This window comes from Colobus angolensis, unplaced genomic scaffold (genome assembly GCF_000951035.1).
Source record: "Colobus angolensis palliatus isolate OR3802 unplaced genomic scaffold, Cang.pa_1.0 Scaffold38, whole genome shotgun sequence".
Classification (NCBI taxonomy): Eukaryota; Metazoa; Chordata; class Mammalia; order Primates; family Cercopithecidae; genus Colobus; species Colobus angolensis.
In genome coordinates, this window is record NW_012117154.1 from 5,520,196 (window position 1) to 5,541,489 (window position 21,294).

General features: G+C 49.4%; 1 protein-coding gene across 1 annotated transcript in view; it reads right to left on the reverse strand.

Moving 5' to 3' along the window:
- Positions 1-4,843: 4,843 nt before the first annotated feature.
- The window catches only part of C2CD2 (C2 calcium-dependent domain containing 2), a 66,093-nt gene continuing 49,642 nt past the window's right edge, over positions 4,844-21,294 (reverse strand). The window contains exons 12-14 of the mRNA XM_011954065.1: positions 19,122-19,249; positions 16,270-16,579; positions 4,844-6,606 (exon numbers count right to left, since the gene is read on the reverse strand). Coding sequence (XP_011809455.1) covers positions 6,386-6,606; positions 16,270-16,579; positions 19,122-19,249 — 659 coding nt within the window. The 3' untranslated portion in view covers positions 4,844-6,385. The remainder of the gene's footprint in view (positions 6,607-16,269; positions 16,580-19,121; positions 19,250-21,294) is intronic.

Here is a 21,294-nt window from a genome sequence, read left to right on the forward strand (position 1 = left end):
CCAAGATACCTGCACATCCAACTTTATAAATATCAGTGATGTTAATACAGATCTATAAATACATAGGCAACTAGTTGTGAATGCCTGTTACAGTGGGGTGTGACTGGTAGTTTCCACTGTGGGCCGTCGCAGTGTGGAGCTGGGGAAGGCAGTGGAGGAAAGTTGGTGTTTCTAGGTCATCACTGGGAGGAGGGTCCGGCCTCAGCAGCTTTCTCTCTAGGGGGATCACTGTGCTGTGTCAGCCATCCTAGTGTCTAGCCCCTGTGGTGAGTGATCTGCATTTTAAAAATAAACTTTATTGACATACACACACCACCCTGGCTTTGTAGGGGTGCTAAGGTCAAAACAGCATGTGGTCATCCCCTCTAGTGTCCTGCTCTGCCACCAGCACCGGGTCCTCGGTGGGGGGGGGTGGTGAGGTGAGTGGAAACAAAGCTGCTGTCTGCGGTCACGTAAGGGTCATCAGCTGACCTTTGTCCTTGCTCTGCTAGGTGGGCAGTGACTGTACGAAGCCCCGGGGGATATAGGAAATGAGAGCAATGCAGGACAGCGAAGCCGGAGAGCTGGAGGCCTGAACCACGCCCCTGCAAGCATGCCGATTCCACAGCCTGCAGAGAAGCTCCTTCGTGGGGAAGGCAGGGCATGAGTGGGGTTAGACCATTTGAAGAGTGAGTGTGAACTGCTGGGCACGAGGATGCGCACTCCAGAATGACCGAGGGTGGTTGAGTTGGATTAATCTGGGCAGTGGAGATGCATTCGCAAGATCACAGTGCTCACCTGGAGGTGATCAGCTTAGGAAAGTTGGCAAATTAGGACAAGCTTGGCCTCCAGCAACTCCGTCCAGCCTCCTCCTGGAGGATCAGCACAAAGTGGGTCCCGCTGGCCACAGAGAGGAAGCAACAGTTCCATCACTGGGTTCTGAACCACTTCTAACTCCAAACAAGAGGCACTGCCACCACCACCTTGCGGTGCCCAGGAAATGGAGCAGACGACCTGGAACCCAGCTGGGAAGCATCAGTGAGTCGGCGGGACAGCTGAGAGGAGGGGTGGGCGGTGTGGGGGCAGGAGGCTGGGCCTGTCCAGTAGCTTCCTCCAGGACACCAGCTCTCCACGTGCTCTGCTGCCTGGGCACCGCAGGGGGAATGAAGACTGAGGGAGAACACAGGCACTGATGACTACAAAGGAGGCAAGATGCCTGCATGGGGCCCGCAGGACACATTTGTGACCCGACTCCATCGCCTCCATCCCAGAACCATCGTGAGCCCCAGGCAAGAGCAGACACGGTTCCACCTGTGGCCCAGCCAGATACCTGTCCCCCCGTCCCCCTCTGCATGTGCCTGGGCCACCCACTGCGGTGGGGAATGGACAGTGAAGTCCAAGGATGGATGAGTGCGTCCCCCGATGCCAAGTGAAGAGAGCTCCTCAGAAGGTCCCTGTGGATGGCGTGGGGACACAGCTGCTCTTCACGGGTGGACCACCTGACACACACCCTCGTGTGGGCTTCACCCTCGTTCCACTCCCTCGGCCGGACTTCGGCACTCTGTTGGCACTTCCCAAGTGTGTCACCCTCAGGCCACCGCATGCTGGGCTCTGCCGCTGGGGGAGTCCAGGCCAACAGTCCCTGACATGTAGCATCCACAGTTACCCTGACCCAAGGGTCACTGGAATTTTTTTTTTTTGAGACAGAGTCTCACTCTGTCACCCAGGCTGGAGTGCAATGGCGCAATCTTGGCTCACTGCAACCTCCGCCTCCCAGGTTCAAGCAATTCTCCTGCCTCAGCCTCCCAAGTAGTTGGGATTACAGGCGAGTGCCACCACGCCCAGAGATGGAGTTTCACCACGTTGGCCAGGATGGTCTCAAACTCCTGACCTCAGATGATCCGCCCACCTCGGCCTCCTAAAGTGCTGGGATTACAGGTGTGAGCCACCGCGCCCAGCCCCCTGGAAATACTTTCTATAGTTAATAATTTTAGCCCCAGGCCTAGAAAGGACGCTAACCGGCTTAAAATCATGTAAGAAGCACGTTAGGAAAGTCCTTTGCAAAGAACACAGCAAGGACTAAGCAAGCGCAAGGCAATGTCCACCTCTTCTTTTATTTTTAAATTTTGTTTATTTTGAGACGGAGTCTTGCTCTGTTGCCCAGGCTGGAGTGCAGTGGTGTGACGGCACGATCTTGGCTCACTACAACCTCTGCCTCCTGGGTTCAAGTTATTCTCCTGTCTCAGCCTCCCAAGTAGCTGGGACTACAGGCATGCACCACCACTAACACTAATTTTTGTATTTTTAGTAGAGACGGGGTTTCACCATGTTGGCCAGGCTGGTCTCAAACTCCTAACCTCAAGTGATCCCTTGCCTCAGCCTCCCAAAGTGCTGGGATTTACAGGCACGAGCCACCGCACCCAGCCTGCCTCTTCTTTTATGTTAATTGGCTGTGATGGTTGGTCACTTGCAGTGACCTGATGAAAGGGACGCTCAGAGAAGACCCTGGGATTTCTAAGACAGAACAGGACTCAGGAAAAACAACTCAGCGTGTAGTGTTCTGTGTGCACATTTATTTCTTCAAAGACTGTTTGTGTTCCAGCCACATCTTCTCCAAAGGAACCCACCCAAGCCCGTGCGCAGGCTTAGTGCAGGACTGTCTTCGGCATTTAAAGTGCTATTGAGGAATACAATCATTGTCACGTAAGTTCATCACCGCACTCCAGTGTCAGGCCAAACCCTTCCGCAGACCTGGAAAACCTGCCATTTTCTTCTCTTTTTACAATGCAGTTTTGACATAACAGTGGTAAACGACAAACCACAAGCCTCAATGATGAATGGTGCACTACTGCCCAGCTGCTGAGAGAACGGGGCAGTGTACTGTGTTTCCAATGCAAATAGTCACGGACCCAAGGTAACCTGAGTTTGCTCTGCAGGATTCCGCAGGGGCCTTGCCCTGTGCAGGCTGCTTTGGTCATCGTGTCTGGGCCGGTTTGGGGCAGTGGGGAGAGGGCCTGGCAGCAGGGTTTATACCAGCCCCGAGGTCTGTTTTGCATCGGACAGAGATACATGTCCTGACTTCCACCGTCCATCAATTTGTACTGTGAAGTTTCCAGGTCAAGAGCCGTGAGATTATTACCCAGGAAACACCGGCCTTCGGTGGCCAGCAGTGTACATGAATCTTTCCCTCTCTGCTTAAAGCAACTTTGCAACTCTCGTCTGTAGAGGTGGCCAGTAAAACCCAAGCAAAAATCTAAATGGGCACCAAGGTGCCACTGAGTGGCCCTCGGTCATAAGGGATCGGGGCTGGTTTTGAACTCAGACTTGAAACTTGATTAAAATAAATTGCTCTGTCAAAACTCTCACAGCAGGTTTTCAGCAGGAACAAGAAGATGGCTACTTTTGTTATTGCTACAATAACACACACCTGTGTGCAGACACACATACCACACACACACACACTTAAAGCTCCATTTCACTCCTCCACAAAGAACAGAGGCACCTCCTTAAACAAAGCAAACGGGGAAGGGTTGCAAGCTCATTAAAACCGACATGAGCACCCAGTTCCGGAGATACAGACACAGTTCATCTTAGTGTTCATGAGGAATCGCTTTTAAAACACCACTCGGCAAAACTTTCATCCAGACAAAAGCCAAAAACAAAAGCCCTCAAGCCGCAAAAGCTCGTAGAAGAGGTGAGACGATAAAGGTGATTTACATGTATTTTTAGCATTTGGTGGATAATCTTAATTTATCTTTAACCTTCACAACATTTACTTTATCATAAATACCCTACACCATGAAAAAAAAAACCTCTACAAAACAGCTTGGGAAAGAAACATTCACAGTATCAATACAGCCCGTTTCTCACGGTGCTACCCTGAAGCTAGCCTCCGTGTTTCCTTTGCCTTTCCTCCCCCTCACACTGGTGTTTTCTGTAACTTCAGAAAAGGCCATTGGATGGAGACAACGTGAGTGTGTCTGCAGGAAGCAGAGCCCTACACCTAGGTATTCAACAGTAAGCAGTGCTCATGGGATTCATCTGGAAATGGAATAGTTAAAAACTATTTTTTTTTTTAAGAGCAAGAAGGCTTAATATAAAATTCTGGGACCGGCATGGTGGTTCATGCCTATAATCCCAGAACTTTGGGAGGCCGAGGTGGGTGGATCACCTGAGGTCAGGAGTTCGAGACCAGCCTGACCAACATGGTGAAACTCCATCTCTACTAAATACAAATAAATTAGCTGGGCGTGGTGGCTGGCGCCTGTAATCCCAGCTACTTGGGAGGCTGAGGCAGGAGAATCGCTTGAACCCAGAAGGCAGAGGTTGCATTGAGCCGCCACTGCACTCCAGCCTGGGCAACAGAGTGAAACTCCGTCTCGAAAAAAACATTTTTTAAATAAAAAAATTTAAAAAAAACTTCTGATCTCCTTGCACTTGAATAGAGTACACCTGAATTCCAAAATCAAATAAAAAAGAACAATTAAAAACTGCTCATCAGTGTCCGAAATTCTGACACATAATATCCTCTGGGAATTCTTATATGTCTCAGGCTCTTTTTACCACATGGCCAAGAGCAATAAAACTTCAAGTAACACATTCAAGTGAACATGTGTCCCATCTGTCCCAAAAGACTAGCAGTGATGCCTGACTTTGGGGACAGAAACTTGGTAGTATTCACATATTTTGAAACTCCAGGTGCTTTTTTTACAATGATTAAAACTGGAATATAATTTTTGAAAACAAAGCAGGTTGAAAAAGTCATTTTAAAGTCACTTGATAATTCCTGGAACACCTAAGAAATCTGTAATGTGCATTTTAAAGTGAAATTCCTAATGTCGTTTTCTAATCTCTCCCCCTAAAAAAGAAGAAAAAAATCCCATAATTTTGGTTTTTATACAGGTTTTCACTACAAAAGAAAAAATCCTATAATTTTGGTTTTTATATAGGTTTTGACTCACCAGTGGCTCTACTACCCCCGAAATATTACATGTTTAAGGATTAACAAAAGAGCCTACGGAAGGAAGCTCGCCCATTTCCATCTCCATGACAGAAGTCAAGCTTTCATAACGGCCTTTTACATCTCTTTGGAGAAAAGTGAATCATATTAAACTGTCAAAAACACTTCACCCCAGTGATGACTGTTCTTTAACCAGCATGTCTACTGGAAGTGGCACATTCAGGGCAGACCAAAGTGAAATCTGTGAATGAACTGAAACAGAAAGGCAACGGATGAGGAAAGCGACTGGAATGATACTTAGGGATATTCAAATAGCGTGCCAGGTGATCACGTTTTCCACCAAAACAAACCCAAACAAGGGCACCCCAACCTGTGTCCAAGAGGACTGTTCACAGCAAAATTCTGAAGCGCTCATAGAAGGAATTTCCTGCAAGTTTGGCCCATTTGTTATTAAACTTCCATTCCAAAGACTGACACCTGAGACACAAAATAATTTCCTCCATTGCCCTAAAAGGACTTTGTTTTGGCCACTGGCAGCATTTGGCAAAATCCATGTATGTGTTTGGTTACCGTGTTGTACGAGCGGTCACGTATGGCTCCTGACTTCATCCGACAGGCCTGCTGTGCTCTTGTTTAGCAAGTATGACAGGCGGGAGAAAAAAAAAACTTGGACGTCAACTTCTCCACTAGTATTATTAGAGCTTTTAACACAATAGAGAAAAATGTAAAAACCATGTGAGTATATATCTTCCACTTGCAAGTAGGCTCAAAGTAAACTTAGAAAAGTGTTCTGCATACTGTGCATAGGATATAGTTAGTGTTCAAGTTCTATGGCCAATACCAAAGGTAGATGACTTCCTACATCTGTCATAGCGTCTCCATTCCTATCAAAGTTTCTCTGTTTATCCACATCCTGTCTATGTTCCACTTCCCTGTACTCAGGGCCAGCTGCATTTTTTTTTTTTATTCCAAGCAGCAGATGAGGAGAGGTGACCTTTCCATTCACAGTGACAGCACAGCGGGGCACCTCCGTTTTGTGACATGGTCCAGACATGGACCAAAAACAACACTTGTTAGTGTAGAATAGGTAAACTGAGTCCCTCAAACCTGCCCTCCACAATCCATTAGAGTATATTATTTCACTTATAATGTTAATCTCCTTCTAATATTGAACCCTAAACTCTTAGCTTTGAGCACAGCCCAAGCTTTGTGGCTGTCAAGTCTCATTTGGCATCTGGTGGCGAGTTGGGCTTTTTATCCTCTCTGGGGGAAACCTCCTGGCTGGAGACTCAGATTTTGTTTTCCCTTTAAAAGACTAGATGGTTGGAAGAAACCCAGCAAGACAAGCGGGGCATCTGGACATCTGGCGGGCACACTGGCTGAATCCTGGTGAGGGTAGTTAACGCGGGTGCACGTCTTCTGGCTTGGAGGTGATGACCTCAGGCGCTATGTGCAGGGCTCCACGGGGGCACCATTCATGGTGTTCTTGTTTCTGTGCCTGGAGAGCAGCTTCTTGTTCAGGATCCTGGTGAGGGTGACGCCTTTCCTCCGGGAACCCTCTGGCTGCTCCAGGAACACAAGGTCATTGTGTGACTGACTCATGCCCGGGTCTTTCTGTTGATGCCGCCGGCGGAAGAACAGCTTTGCCCCTTTCCTTAGAATTCCTCCTGGAAGAGGGAAGCACAGGGGCTGGTCAAGTGGGCGGGGAATGAGGGGATGAATGACTGCTCCAATGGGACAAAGGGAAAAGGAGGCTCGAATGCCTCTAACAAAGGGCCGGTTTACTACTTCAATGTGCTGTCACTATCTGCATGAGAAAAAAAAAACTGGAATCTGGCTTGTACAAAATGAGATTTTTCAAGATGAAATGGAAAGGAGATTATAACAGTAGAAGCAGTAAGCCTGGACTATCGGTTGGTATCTCTTTCCAAGGATGGTATTTATATTCCTGTTTTTTTTTGGGACGGAGTCTTGCTGTCTGTCACCCAGGCTGGAGTGCAGTGGTGTGTGCGATCTTGGCTCACTGCAACCTCCACCTCCAAGTTCAAGCGATTCTCCTGCTTCAGCCTCCCAAATGGCTAGGATTACAGGTGCGCACCACCACGCCAGCTAATTTTTTGTATTTCTAGTAGAGACAGGGTTTCACCATGTTGGTCAGGCTGGTCTTGAACTCCTGACCTCAGGTGATTCACGACCCTCAGCCTCCCAAAGCGCTGGAAGCTAGGATTACAGGCATGAGTCATCACACCTGGCTTATATCCCTGATTTTCTATCAGATCAAATGGAGGCAGACAGCTGTTGCCTCGGTTGGGACACCAAGGACACCTGGGTCCCCTCTGTGCCACCCACTTCCCCTCATTAGGAAAGGTGTAGGTGGCAAAGCAGTACTGTGCCCCAGAAAGGATCATCACACTCATAAAACCCAATTAAGACCCTGAGAACAATGGTATTCACTTTCTTAGGAATGTTAAATAATAGTTGCTCTTTTGGGAATAAGATTTTATTAAAAAATAATTCCAGATCCTATCATATCTATTAGGCCATGCCATCTGAAGTTTGTTACTTGGGCATATTTGGCCTACAAAACCTCAATTTTGTGTCATTTGATCTATCTGTTTACAGATAGATACAGATCTCTATATACAGATATTTATCTGGATATAGATATCCATCAAGTAGTACAATATGGAATAGAAAAAAATTAGCAGCAGCAGCAACAATAATTTCAACAGCAATGATTCCTTAAAGATCAAGTATGAGCTAATGCAGTGGGTGCAAGAGCCCACTAATTTGCTTTTTCACAAATTAGTTTAACATCCTGTTAACCAAGGCTGGCAAGGTTGAGGGAGTAAGCATTTCAGTCCAGCCTGTGAAATTCATTACCACTTGCATGTAGGTGGTAATGACTTTGAAAGAAGACAGGTCTGATCATCATGGAGAGGAGCTTTATTCTTAATGTGATAATTTATTCCCTTTGTGATAGGCACATCCAATAAACATCTCAACAGCCATGACATATGCAAATCGCCACCCATGTTGAGGAGGTTAAAGGAGGGGATAAAGAATATCAATTCCCTCTTCTAAATGAAATGCACACCAACAATTGTGGCATCTGAGGGCAGTCGGAGAAACCTGACCTAGACCTGCCTATGAATCTTTGTATAATCAAAGCCTACTATGGGGAAAGAAGCATGTGCCCCTGAGCCTGACTTTAAGCACGAACTACTGTGTCCCATCTGCTCTGCCCAGGTTACATACAGGACAGAAACTGAGAAGATGAAGGGCCGCAATGAACTGAATTTAATTTGATCAAAGAGGCCATAATTTTTTAAAAACTTGACTCTCTCAATACAACCAAATCACTTCTTACGATGTATCATTTGGACATATTTTTTTTACAGTGATCTAAAGTTAGGAGCCTGTGTGCAGGTTTCAGGGACTGCTGGAAAAGGAATGAAAAAGGAGGGTAAGTAGTATCAACGTGTAAATGACGTCCCTGCTGTCTGCAGGCCTAATGGTACACCTGTGGGACATCAGTGTCAGTTCCTGGAGTGATTCACGTCCCTGAAAAATGCAGCACGTCGTGAAAAACCAGCCATCAGCAGGGCATGTTCTGATGGCTGGATAATGACCCCCAACTGGACATGGCTTTGGAGTTTGGCCAGTGGGGCAGATGCAGTGGTGCCAATGTGGCTAACTGCCTGTTGTATCAGAGGGCACCTGCTGGGGAAATGCCCTGGGCATGGTGATAGGGGCTCCCAGGCAGAGGAACCCCCAGCTGTCAGGGGGCTCTGAGACCACCAGGTGACCTGAGGTTGGGGGATGAGGGGGACCCTCATGGTATTTCTGATCTGTAGGCACCTGCCTTGAAGCTCTGCTTTAGGCTGACCTTGGAGGCCCTGAAGGGCCTATGGACACGGGCTCTCAGGTAGAACAGGGGAGAGGAAAGGGTGGATCCAACAGCTTCACCTGGACTGTTCCAACGTCACCCCCTTCACTTCCCAGGGGGAATGGAGGCCAGGGGGAGGGAACAGCAACCCATCCCCCAAGTCAACCACAGACCCAAGGTCTCAGAACCCCCAGCAGTGAGAGGTTCCTTCCTGCTCCATCTCCAAAGTCCATTTCATAGGCATCCCTGTACTGAAGCTGGCCTGGGGTCTGGAGTCAGGCCTGAGGTATGAGCAGGGACACTGTTATGGGCTGAACTTGGCTCCCCCACCCCCACCCAAATTCATATGTTACAGTCCTAACCCCCAGTACTTCACAGAATGTGACCTTATTTGGAGACGGGGTCTTTGCAGAAGTCATCAAGTTAAAATTAGATCATCGGGGTGGCCCGTGATCCAATATGCCTGCTGTCCTTATCAAAAGGGGGAATTTAGAAAGAGACAGACACACAGGGGAAGACATTGTGAAGGGTCACAGGAAGGACGCCACATGAAGATGAAAGCGGGGCACAGGGTGATGCTTCTACAAGCCAAGGAGCGCCAAAGGTTGTCAGCAGCTGTCAGGAGCTGGAGAGGCGGGAGCGGGCTTTCCCACAGGGCCTCAGAAGGGGTGGCCCTGCTAGCACCAGCAGCTCAGACTTCCAGCCTCCAGAACAGGGAGAGAATCAGCGCTCCTGGTGTTGAAAACACCCAGTTTGTGGTACTTTGATACAGCCCTGGGAGGACAGGGGGTACATTTGGCTTAAGGATCCAGGAACGCCCGCCATGTCTTCCTGTTCAGTCCTCAGAACCCAGGCAGACACGAGGAGTGGCGGAGCGGAGAGGACAGTGGAGCAGTGTACTCAGCCCCAAGCCCTCGAATCAGCCGGCCTCTAAGGACTACAGGCGTGCAGGCCCTTCCTGGAGAATCTGGCATGATGAGGGTCTGGGGACACCGGGCATGAGCATTTTTCAAAAGATCCCAGGTCTTTCAAACATGCAGCTGGGGTTGCCCACTGCTAGCCCAGGTCTGGCCAAAATGCCACTAGTGCTTAGAGTACCCGGAGGCCACAGCGGATAACGCAGGGGCAGGCCAGGGCTGAGGACACGGGCACCGTACCTGCTCTCCTGTGTGCTGCTGCTCATGCTCCTTCACGCTTCACTCTGGGGGCCTGCAGACCACAGGGCTGTGTGGGGAGAAGCTGACGCAGCCCACCCGCAGGGCCCCACACCATGCCAGAGACGCGCGGTGTGCCCAGGTTAAGAGGAAAGTGGGGAGTGCAGACAGGCAAGGCACGGCTGTGTTCAAAAGACCTCAGAACAGGAATAGGAGTCAGGCACGGTGGCTCAGTCCTGTAACCCCAGCACTTTGGGAGTCTGAGGTTTGGAGAATCCCCTGAGCCCAGGAATTGGAGACTAGCCTAGGCGACATAACAAGACCCCATCTCTATTTAAAAAATAAAAATAAAAAAATTAAACTTTAAAAAAAATAAAAATAAAATGGGATATGCACATTTTCAAGCAGTTACTTTAAGTTATGCAAGGGAAATCGAACTACAAGTGCCTAAACCTGGGAGGCTGAGACAGGTATTTTACTTGAGCACAAGAATTTGAGACTGCAGTGAGCTATGATCTTGCCACTGCACTCCAGTCTGGGTGACAGAACAAGACCCTGTCTCAAAATAAAATAAAATAAAATAATAAAAATAAAAACTGCCTAAAATTCTAATTCTTGGCATATTAAGACGAAATAGCAAGGATTGCAGCCTGCATGTAAAAAGATGGTAAACAAGAAAGATTGGCACGGCATGTTTGTTTTAACCACACTACTGGCTCCAGTCTGTTGTCTGTCCAGACCCTGAGGGACTAACTTGTTTTGGTGGCAGATCCCCACCCCAGGGAGCCCTATGCCTCTTCCATGGGCCACACCCCACCCCAAGGGGCTGGTAACAAGGTTATTTTCTGTTCTTCCATCTTCACTCATGCTCTCCAGAGCATGTCTGCTGTTTTGTTAAATTTCTTTTTTTTGAGACGGAGTCTCACTCTGTTGCCCAGGCTGGAGTGCCGTGGCGTGATCTCAGCTCACTGCAACCTCCACCTCCCAAGCTCAAGTGACTCTTCTGCCTCAGCCTCCCAAGTGTCTGGGATTACAGGTGCGAGCCACCACGCCCGGCTAATTTTGTATTTTTAGTAGAGACGGGGTTTCTCCATGTTGGCCAGGCTGGTCTCAAACTCCTGACCTCATGATCCACCTGCCTTGGCCTCCCAAAGTGCTGGGATTACAGGTGTAAGCCACCGCTCCTGGCCTGTTTTGTTGAATTTCATAGTTCAACATCAATGCCAGAAACCAGATTATGGTCATATGTGCCCGTGTGCAAATCTTCCCGAAATCATTTGTGTGACTTGCACTTTCCCCTAACCTGATAATTTGTCACAGCTTCTAGGGGGATGGCATCAACTTCTCATACAGGGGATGGTCATGTGAGGGTGGGGACTGAGGTTTGCAGTTCTGTAGACTGGACCCTCAATGATATCCCCCAGCCGCCTCTGAGGAAGGAGGCCTGATCCCTACCATTTTTAGGGTTGCTTTTGGTCACTGTTTTCTTACCTACGGGATTTTAAGATAGATTCCTTAATTAGCTATTTACGTCTGCTAGACTCTGTAGGGACACATGAGGAAGCTAAGATTTGGAGAGGTGGCTGTCTTGGGGTCGCACACTAACGGGGCGGGTGTGTAACACTGGGCTTTCTGGCTCTGAAGTTCATGTTCCCAGGCCCTGCTCTTCCGTGCTGCTAAGGACGGCATCTGAGAAGTGGCCAGCCAGGTGTCTGGAAAAATGGGCAAGTCTGTGGCCGCTGGGGAGGAGACTCCGGAGAGTGTGGATACATCAAAGCCCTTGGGGTCTCACGGAGCAAAGCCCCCTAATCCAGCAAGGACTTGGGCAGGATTCCCAGAACAAGTTGCGTCTCCAGAGAGGCATGCAGGGGCGGGGGAGGAGAGGATTCCAGCCACGCAGACTCATCTCAGGCAGACTCATCGTCAGCCATGAAGGACCACCACACGGACGGAGGCCATTCCATTCCCTTTCTCAATAGCAATGGGAAAGCCTGTCTTGACTTGGAAGCAGATTGTTCACTGTCACCTTTTGGGTAAATGATGCAGGGAGAACACGGCCCCGGATTTGCCAGTGCACACTAAATAGCCGCCCCACGGTGGCTGTGAGGAACGGGGCTGAGACTGGAGCACGCTCTTGTCTGCTGGGCAGTAACCCCATATGGAATGTACCAGTCTGCCCTCCTCGATGAGGTGTCGCTGTGTCAACCTGGCTGCAGCACCCAGAGATTCAACAGAACACGAACTGAGGTGCGGCTGGGAAGGCACTGTGTAGATGTGGTTAACAACCCCAGCCAGTGGACTTTAAGGAAAGGAGATCATCCTGGAGAATGTGGGTAGGCAGGCCTCGTCCAATCAGCTGAAGGCCCTAAGCGCAAACACTGGTTTTTCCAGGGAGGAAGAAATTCTGCCTCAAGACTAAAGCATCAGCTCTTGCCGGGGTCTGTGGCCTGCCGCCTGCCCTGCAGATTTCAGACCTGTCAATCTCATGAGTCAGTTCCTTAAATATGTAACCTATGGGTTCTGCTTCTCTGGAGGACCCTGACTGATCCAGGAACTGATGGTCTGGATGATCAGACCATCTGGATGATCTGGACCAAGCACATCATCTGCTTGACTCTGAGCCTGCAGAAACTGTTGCCCTTTGCTTATAGTGAAGTTCACGCCATGAGCAAGAATAGCCGGCACCATGTTGATTTCAGGAAGCCTAACTACTTGACTCCAGGCTACCTTCTCTACGCCAACAGCAAGAAGCAAGATTTAGACCTCACCCACAAGCTTCAAGATTCCTGAAGATAATCTGGGGAGTGGTTATGTGAAATCTGAGGCAAGTAACCAAGATTTTAAATGGGAGACAGGGAGAAGAAAAAAAAGTCCTTCCCTGGTTCTAACAAAGTTTAAAAAACAAATCACGAGAAGGCTGAAGTATAAACAAATACAGGAAAGAATTTAAACATCATCTAAATTATAGCTCTCATGTCATACATATTTCCAAATGTATTCCTATTTGTCTCTACAGGGTCTAACAGATATAGTTAATTGAAGGATCTGTCTTAAAACCCAGCAGATGGGAAAAACAATGACCAGAAGAAAAAAAAAAATTGTCTTTGGCTTCCCAAGAACAGCATCAGATTTCAACTGGAACCACCGATGGTCCATGGATAGAAGTGACTACTTTTTAGCTCTGGAGGATGAAAAAGGGAATCAGCCTCTTCCTGTGGGTGCCACAGCGAGGTCGCCGGGTCACATCAGGTACCAGAGCGAGCGCCCTCACCCGATAGGCGCTGTACAACCTCAGCCAGAGCAGGTTCAGGAGGAACACGGGGAACTAGCAACCGAGGAGGGGAAAGGCGGAGACGGGAGGGAACACGAGGCAGGCAGGTCGGCTGGCTGCTGAGCTACAGGCTGCACTCCTAGGATGGCTACGTGTAATTGAAAAAAATAAGACAAAAATAACTTACTGTGCAGGCAATTAATTCTGGTTGGCATAGTGATCCTCTTAAGTTAAAGGGAATGAGCATGAGATGAAGAAAAGTAAGAGGCAGAAAGAATTATGCAAGAGCAACATCAGAGTGGACGCGGGTAAGGGTTCTGAGCCATCTACAGACACCACGCACACGGGATGCCGCTGTGCAGGGTATTTGGCAAGGTTTCTTACCATTCAAGTGTTTTTCCCAAAACCTCCCTTGAAATTTTTGTTCTTGCTTGTGGTAACACACCCATACTATATACCCTCTTAACCATTTCTACCTACACAGTTCAGTGGTGCTGACTCTATCCACAACGGTGGCCAACTTCACTGATCTTTTTTTAAACTAAAAGTAAATCAAAATTTGGGGAATACATTTCCTGTGTGGGCTGGTTTCCAACCAGCAGAACCTCAGGAGGGTTCTAAATACACAGGCACTCTCAGAAACCTAATACAAACTCCTTAGCAGGACAGAAGATACGGGTGGTTCTTAAACCAAAAAAAAAAAAAAAACAAGCCTTAGTTTTTAAAAACGACACCCTCTATCACCAGTTTTGAAAAATGTTTGGTCAAAAAATGAAAATGACTTGGCACCCATAACACAGAATCGTCTCAGACTGTGACAACATCTCACAGAGATGCTAATTACAAGTCTCTTTAAAAACACTGGAAGGAAACATTTAAAACTGCAGCCAAATATGTCCTGTTCAAAAACCTGGGGTCAATGCAGTAGGGCCACAGGAGTGAAATGCACGGCATGGCTGAGCCTCTCTGCTGCATTCTCAACTGCCGAGCCTCCGGCGAGTTCTGAGCCTGTGCTGTAGGTGGCCAGCACCAGCCCCCAGCACACCTGCCCGACACCCAGTCCCCAAAGGGAGGACCCCTCATCCACCTGGCCCGCGAAGGGAGAGGAGCAGGGTGGGTGACACAGCAAGGATGGAAACCCAGGGAAAGACTCTCAGAAGGGAAACCAGACAGAGAGAAGCAGGAGGGACCGGGTGAAGGAACGCAGATCTTTGCACGAACAGGGTGAGCAAGGCTTGGCATTTCAGAAGGAATGAGGAGGGCGGACGGGGGTTGGGTTCTGCCAGAACAAGAGGAAACGGGCCATCGAATCAGGGAAGGGAGAGGAAGAGCTACCCCACCATGCACCCATGTTTGTCCCGCCTCACCCAGCACTCACCGTCTCCAAGACAAAGAATAGGCCACAGGTGTGTGTCAGGTGACCAGGTCACCTTTGACATAACCCAAGCCAAGGCCTCTTAACAGGAGCACAGGAGCGCAGAGGTCAGTGTGCAGCTTACAGCCCTCAAGAGCTCTGTGGAGGGGGATCCGCGCATAAAGCGCCCCAAGGCCAGGCAGTGGGCAAACAGATCCAAGGGGTCTGAAATCTTATCCAGGAATTTCCTCCTTCTCCCTTTCCTCTTCTAGCTTTCCATTTCCCCCCAGCACCTATCCCGACTCTGCATTGGTAAGGACAGGGGCACAGGAGAGGGTGGCCACCATGCCATCGCTGAGGGACACGAAGCAAAGACAGGGAGAGAAGGGACGAGGACAGACTCAAGGACAGTCCAGCCCATGACACGCTGTCAGCTTTGGCACCAGGGTCATTTGGGACCAGAGCATGCTGCACTGTGAGGCTGCCTTGTGGGGGCGAGTCCTGTGCACGGCAGGGCGTTGAGTGGCATCCCTGGCCTCTATTCACTAGATGCCCGTTGCACCCCTGACTCCCAGCTATGACAACTACAGTGTCTCCAGACACTGCTATATTCCCTGGGGGAAAAAGTGCTGGGCTTGAGAATCACTGGTCTATGGCACCAAGAACAGAGAACGAGAGGCAGCCACGGCAGCGCTTAACACAGCTCCCCCAAGGAGCCCCTGCGATTTCCTGACACAGACTGTCTTAGGACATCCTGAGATTTCTGCTGAAAGCCTTGGAGCCCCACACAAGAGCCAGAGCCAGGCTGGGCTGGGTTTCACCTGAGCTCACAGCTTGACCTGCCTTGCCCCCAGTCCTGTCTTCTGCACCGAGATGTCCTTTTGTCCCCCAAATGGTGGAGTCAGGTGGGCGCAGGCAGCGGCCACGCTCCTCATCTTATGGAGGATGCTGAGGCTCGGTGAGTCTCACATCTGGAACCGACCCCAAGCCCCTAGACTACATGCCCTTAGCAAATACATTCAGGTTACTCATGCCAAGACACTGTCTCAGCAAATCTGCACACGCTTAAGGAATTTATAGTTTTAAAGCACTGAAACTCAGGGCTAGTGGAAACAATCAGTACTAATGAAATGATCACCTCCTCGCCACCGACATATCAAGTTAATCAATTCATTATTCCCAGGAGCTCCTGTCCCCGTAGAGCCTCCTAGGGTCAGGTGGTGAGGTCTGGTTTCGTTTGAGGTGCAGGGAGACTCTGAGAGGCATAAAGGAGCAAAGATGCCCATATTGGCAGTGGAAGGAGCCCCAGGCTCTGCCTGGCTTTGCTCTGAGTCTCTGTGGCCCATCATTGTGTAGGGCTCTCGGTAACCCCTCGGGAAGCCAGGTGGGGCAAACCTGGACTGAAGAAGGGGCCTCTATGCATGGACACACGCTGGCCCCAAATGCAGAGATGACACCAACCCTCACACAGAAAGACCTGCAGATGCCCCCCATGGGTTCAAACAGTCAGCACAGGGCGTTTCTGGAGGGGCAGGGGGTGAGGTCCAGCAGGAGCTTGTAGGGGACAAAGGGAACGAAAGCAGACGACTTCAGCTTGGAAGCCAGCATGAGCACAAAGCCTCCAAGTGGGGGGCCCGGGGTTGGGGGCTCGGGAGCAGGTACCTTTATGCTTTTTGGCAGCGCCCGGCTCCGAGACACTCACGGAGCTCTCTGACAGCTCATCACCGTCGGGGTCCAGCAGGGCCTGGCTGCTCCATGCCATGGCCTGGGGCTCCTTCTCCAAGTCCCAGGAGTCTAGCTCATCCTCCTGGGGCTTGGGGGCAAGGGATGCCTGGGCTGACTCAGCTTCCTCCGGTGGGGCAGGGGCTGCGGCCACCTCCGGATGGGATGGGGCATCCTCCTGGTGGGCGCTGTCCACAGAGGCCATGTACCCCTGCATCAGGGCAGCATCATGGTCCTGAGATAGTGAGGTCTGTCAGGGGCGGTGGGGAAGATGACAAGGGTTACGTGAAAGGAAGAGAGGGTTCGAAAAGACCTGAAAAGCACTCTCCAAAACATTCTAACAGTTGATTTCAAAGTCTCAGAAGATGCAGTGGCGGGCCTCGGAGAAGGCGCTCATACATCACGGCTGTTGCTCATGCTTGGGCTAAAAAAGGTCTCCCTTACAGCCGGGGCTCAGGGTCCCTAGGCAGCTGGGGGGTGGCCTCCGGGGCTCAGAGGTTAATAACCCCCTTCCTCCCGCAGATGGGCCTAGCGGTGGGAGCATTTGTGACAAGCCGCAGAAACGAGATGCAAGAGGGCCCGTCCTTCAGAGTCCACGACAGCACAAAGGAAGTGGCCGTGGGTGTTTCGGGTTTAGTTGTCTTTGTTCCTCCACACGTTTATGTTACCTGCAAGCAGAAATTCACTGGCGCAGCCTCTCAAAAATTATATTTTGTGTAAAAATATTTAAGCACTAAATTAACCTCTGAGAGTCGGGATAGCGATTCCTTGGAGGGGGGAAAGTTTGGGAAGGAGGGCACGGGGGCTCCCTGAGGGCCAGTCATGCTGTCCTTGGTGTGGGTGGCAGTGACACAGGCGTGTGCTTAGGGACAATGTGCTGTTCTGACTTAAGTGCTGGCCTGTGGAAGCGCCCACTGACTCAAGATTAGATAATCTCCCCGTCTCTACTAAAAAAAATACAAAACATTAGCTGGGCGTGGTGGTGTTCACCTGTAGTCCCAGCTACCCGGGAGGCTGGGGCAGGAGAATGGCGTGAATCTGGGAGGTGGAGCTTGCAGTGAGCCGAGATTGCGCCACTGCACTCCAGCCAGCCTGGGCAACAGAGCGAGACTCCGTCTCAAATAGTAATAATAATAATGATAATAATAATAATAATAATAATAATAAAAGATTAGATAATCTGAGCACCAATACAAATAATCACTGCAGAGGATTCAGAATATTAAATACTAAGATCCAGGAGTTCCTTGTGATTTTTAAATACGATCTTAGAAAAAGTATATGGAGGCCGGGCGCAGTGGCCCAAGCCTGTAATCCCAGCACTTTGGGAGGCCGAGATGGGCGGATCACGAGGTCAGGAGATTGAGACCATCCTGGCTAACACGGTGAAACCTTGTCTCTACTAAAAAAATGCAAAAAACTAGCCGGGCAAGGTGGCGGGCGCCTGTAGTCGCAGCTACTCGGGAGGCTAAGGCAGGAGAATGGCGTAAACCCGGGAGGCAGAGCTTGCAGTGAGCTGAGATCCGGCCACTGTACTCCAGCTCGGGCGACAGAGCGAGACTCTGTCTCAAAAAAAAAAAAAAGAAAAAGTATATGGGAGATGCCCATGGGTCTTGTCCTTATATTGCTCATTGATTCACCCAAGACTGAAGAAAACCCAACTACCGGACCCGGACTTCCAGGGAGGTCATGGATCCCCTGCTGAGGGGCTCTGGAGGGGTCAGGAAGCCCCAAAAACTCCACCTGCCTGCCTCTGAGACGTGGGCAAGGCCACCCTCTGGGTACAACGGCAAGGCTGATGACTCATCTCTGGCACCTCCAAGGTCCCGTTCTGGCCTGTCTTCCAGTCACTGAGGAATCCATCTTCTGCATGCCCTCTGGCCCACCCTCCCACTCTTTTGTCCACAATTCTTCCTCATCCCCTTCCCACACCAAATCGAAATCTCCCAACCCTCCCTCAACCTGTTCACTTGGAAATGTCAAAAAAGAGTAAGGGCCGGGAGCAGTGGCTCACACCCGTAATCCCAACACTTTGGAAGGCCAAGGTGGATGGATCACTTGAGCCCAGGAGTTCAAGACCAGCCTGAGCAATGTGGTAAAATCCCGTCTCTACCAAAAATACAAAAATTAGCCAGTCTCATAACAAATTAGCTGGTCTCAAAATAAATAAACAGATAGATAAAAATTTAAAATCAAATTAAAAAAATGTAATAGAGTAAGGATCTGTAACATGGCCCTTCACCTGAGGGGTTGGCCTCTCCACAGCCTGAACCACACACCTGCCACCACTGCTCTGAGCAGACGTCCCAGAGCGGGAGAAGGGGAAGAAAGGGATTGCAATGTCCATGGGGGACACTACAGTCTTCATTTCTCTCTGATTACAAAAGGAATAAACATTCACTGCAAAAAAGTAAAAGGCTTTGGAAACGTGTCACATGGAAAGTGTAAGTTCCCCGTGACTGGGTGGTGACGAGAGTAGTAGAGGTTCTGTACCAAAGGGGAGTCTTATGTCATGTTCCTCTCTTTCAATAATTTTTCTTGAAATGATTTGCCAACTTCTCAATGTGTAAAGCGTCACTGATTAGAAACTCTCCCATGTCCTTGGTGAATGGGATAAACTGCGTAAACACCATACCACGCATGACTCCTTTGTGGGGTGAGGAGCATAATTTGACATTTGTAAATGGAACTCTCTGGACGTTAACCAAGCGCTTGGGCTAACTTCTTCAAAGGGCAGAGGAGCAGCAGGTCACTGACAGATGCAAACACCTCCCCAGCCACCACGACGGTACCTTGGAGATCCCTGATATGATAATAGTGCTTTTCTTCCGTGGTGACTTGAGTTTCAGCTTTGAAGATTCACTGAGTTGTCGAATGGCAACTTCAGCCACTGGATCCGAACCATTCAACACCAACAGTTCTGCCAGAGGGAAGGCACTGTTAAGTTCATCAGCAAAAATTAAAGACTTCCATGGGAACTTCCAGGGATAATGGAAATGGTCGACAAGCAATGGTTAGCAAATATTTTCTAAAAAGGGCCGAAGAGTACACTGTTCAGGCTATGTAGGTGGTCTCTGCAACAACTTCTCAATGCAGCTTTTGTAGAGTGAAACCAGCTAGAGACCACAGGTAAATAAATGAGCATGGCTGGGTTTCAGTAAAACTTTATTTACAAAAACAAGTGACGGGCCAGATTTTTCCTGTGGGTCATAGTTTGCTGTTTGCTGACCCTTGGTCTACAACTTGATTCCCTGGGTGGTTACAAGATACTCACTGAAGTGTCTGCTTAACATTCACCTATTTTATTTATTTAAGTTATACCTGAATAGAGTTGATGGAAAATGGCAAAAGCAAGCAAGCAACAAAAAAAATATCTAACCCTCTGGAAGATTTTGAACTTTGAAAGGCAAAGTAGTGACTCCTTTTCCCTCCCAAGAGTGGCTAAACACACAGAATAGTAACTAGAGCTATGAAAGGCCAGTTAATAAAAGCACTTCCTTCCCTAGGTGAATAACCACACACCAGCCAACATCAATAGAACGCTTACGGCGAACCAGGTGCTGTTCAGAGAGCTCTGTGCACATTCTCTCATTTACTCCTTTTCCACACCCCATGAGCAGGTCCTTCCTTTTATCCCATTTGACCATTGAGGAGGATGTCCAGCAGCCAGGAGGCCCCAGAGCTGACATGAGTCTCTCTGACTCAGAACTGATGCTTGTAACTTACACTTTCCCGCTCAGGTCAAGTCAAAATGACAAAGCTATTAAAGTAGCAGGATAGTAAAAGGAACTTGTCTCAGTTTTAGCCATGGCCTGAGGCTTACAGATGCTGCATTTCCAAAGGGACTCAAGATAAGACCACAGTGGCCAAGAACCGGTGACAACGACACTGGGGAATAACAGATACTTGGTCTTCCTCCCTGGTTCCTGGCACAGAGAACAACAACAACAACAAAAAACCCTTTGAATTCCAGAGCCACTGAGCTGAGGCATCTTTCTTATACCTCATAAGCCCCTGCAGCCCAAGTGAGTGAATGCTAATGAGGATGGACATTGGATGTCAGAGGCAGCAACCCTGTGGTTAGAAGGTTGGAACTTTCTGCCCTCCTCTTGCCTGTGGGGAAGGGAAAGGGGCTAGAGATTGAGTTCAAATTACCAATGGCCAATAAGTGAATCAATCATGCCTACATATCTACTTATAGAAGCACCAGAAAGCCCTAAACGACAGGGCTCAGGGAGGGTCCAGGTTGTGAACCAATGCATGCACGTACTGGGAGAGCGGCGACTCCATGGAGATCAAAGCTCCTACGCTCAGGACCCTTCCAGACTGTGCCCTGCGCCCCTCTTCATCGGGCTGTGCATTTGTGTGATAATAAACTGCTAAACCCAAGTACAGTGTTTCCCTGAGTTCTGCGAGCCATCACAGCAAATTATGGAACTCGAGGAGGATGTCATGGAAACCCCAATCTGTAGCGAAGTGGGACAAAAGTGTGGTAACCTGAGGACCCACTATTTGCGCCTGGCGTCTAAGGTGGGAGGGTGGTTTTGTGGGGCTGGGCCTTTTACCTGTGGGATCTGAGCTAACTCCAGGTAGTGCGAGAATTGAATTAAATTGTAGGACACCCAGTTGGTGTCTGCAGAGAAACAGAAAATTGTTTGCCATAGAAAATCTACACATTTGGTGTCAGGAGTGTTGTGAGTAGAGGAACAGATTTTTGTTTAGCCACTGAGCCACACTGAGAAGAGAGAAGTGTTGGAGAAAGGAGTTGGGGAAGACTCCTTAGGAGAAAGCTGTGCTGTAATTCCCAAAGCCACCAAGGGAGAGGCGTTGGGAGCACGTCCTCCTCATTCCAGGCCCAGTGCTTCTGTTCAGTACCCCGAGAGCCCGGTCCAGGTGCTAGGTGCAGCCTGGACACCTGCTACAGCGCCTGGCTGCACCGTGGCGGGTAAGCGGAGGGGGGGGCTG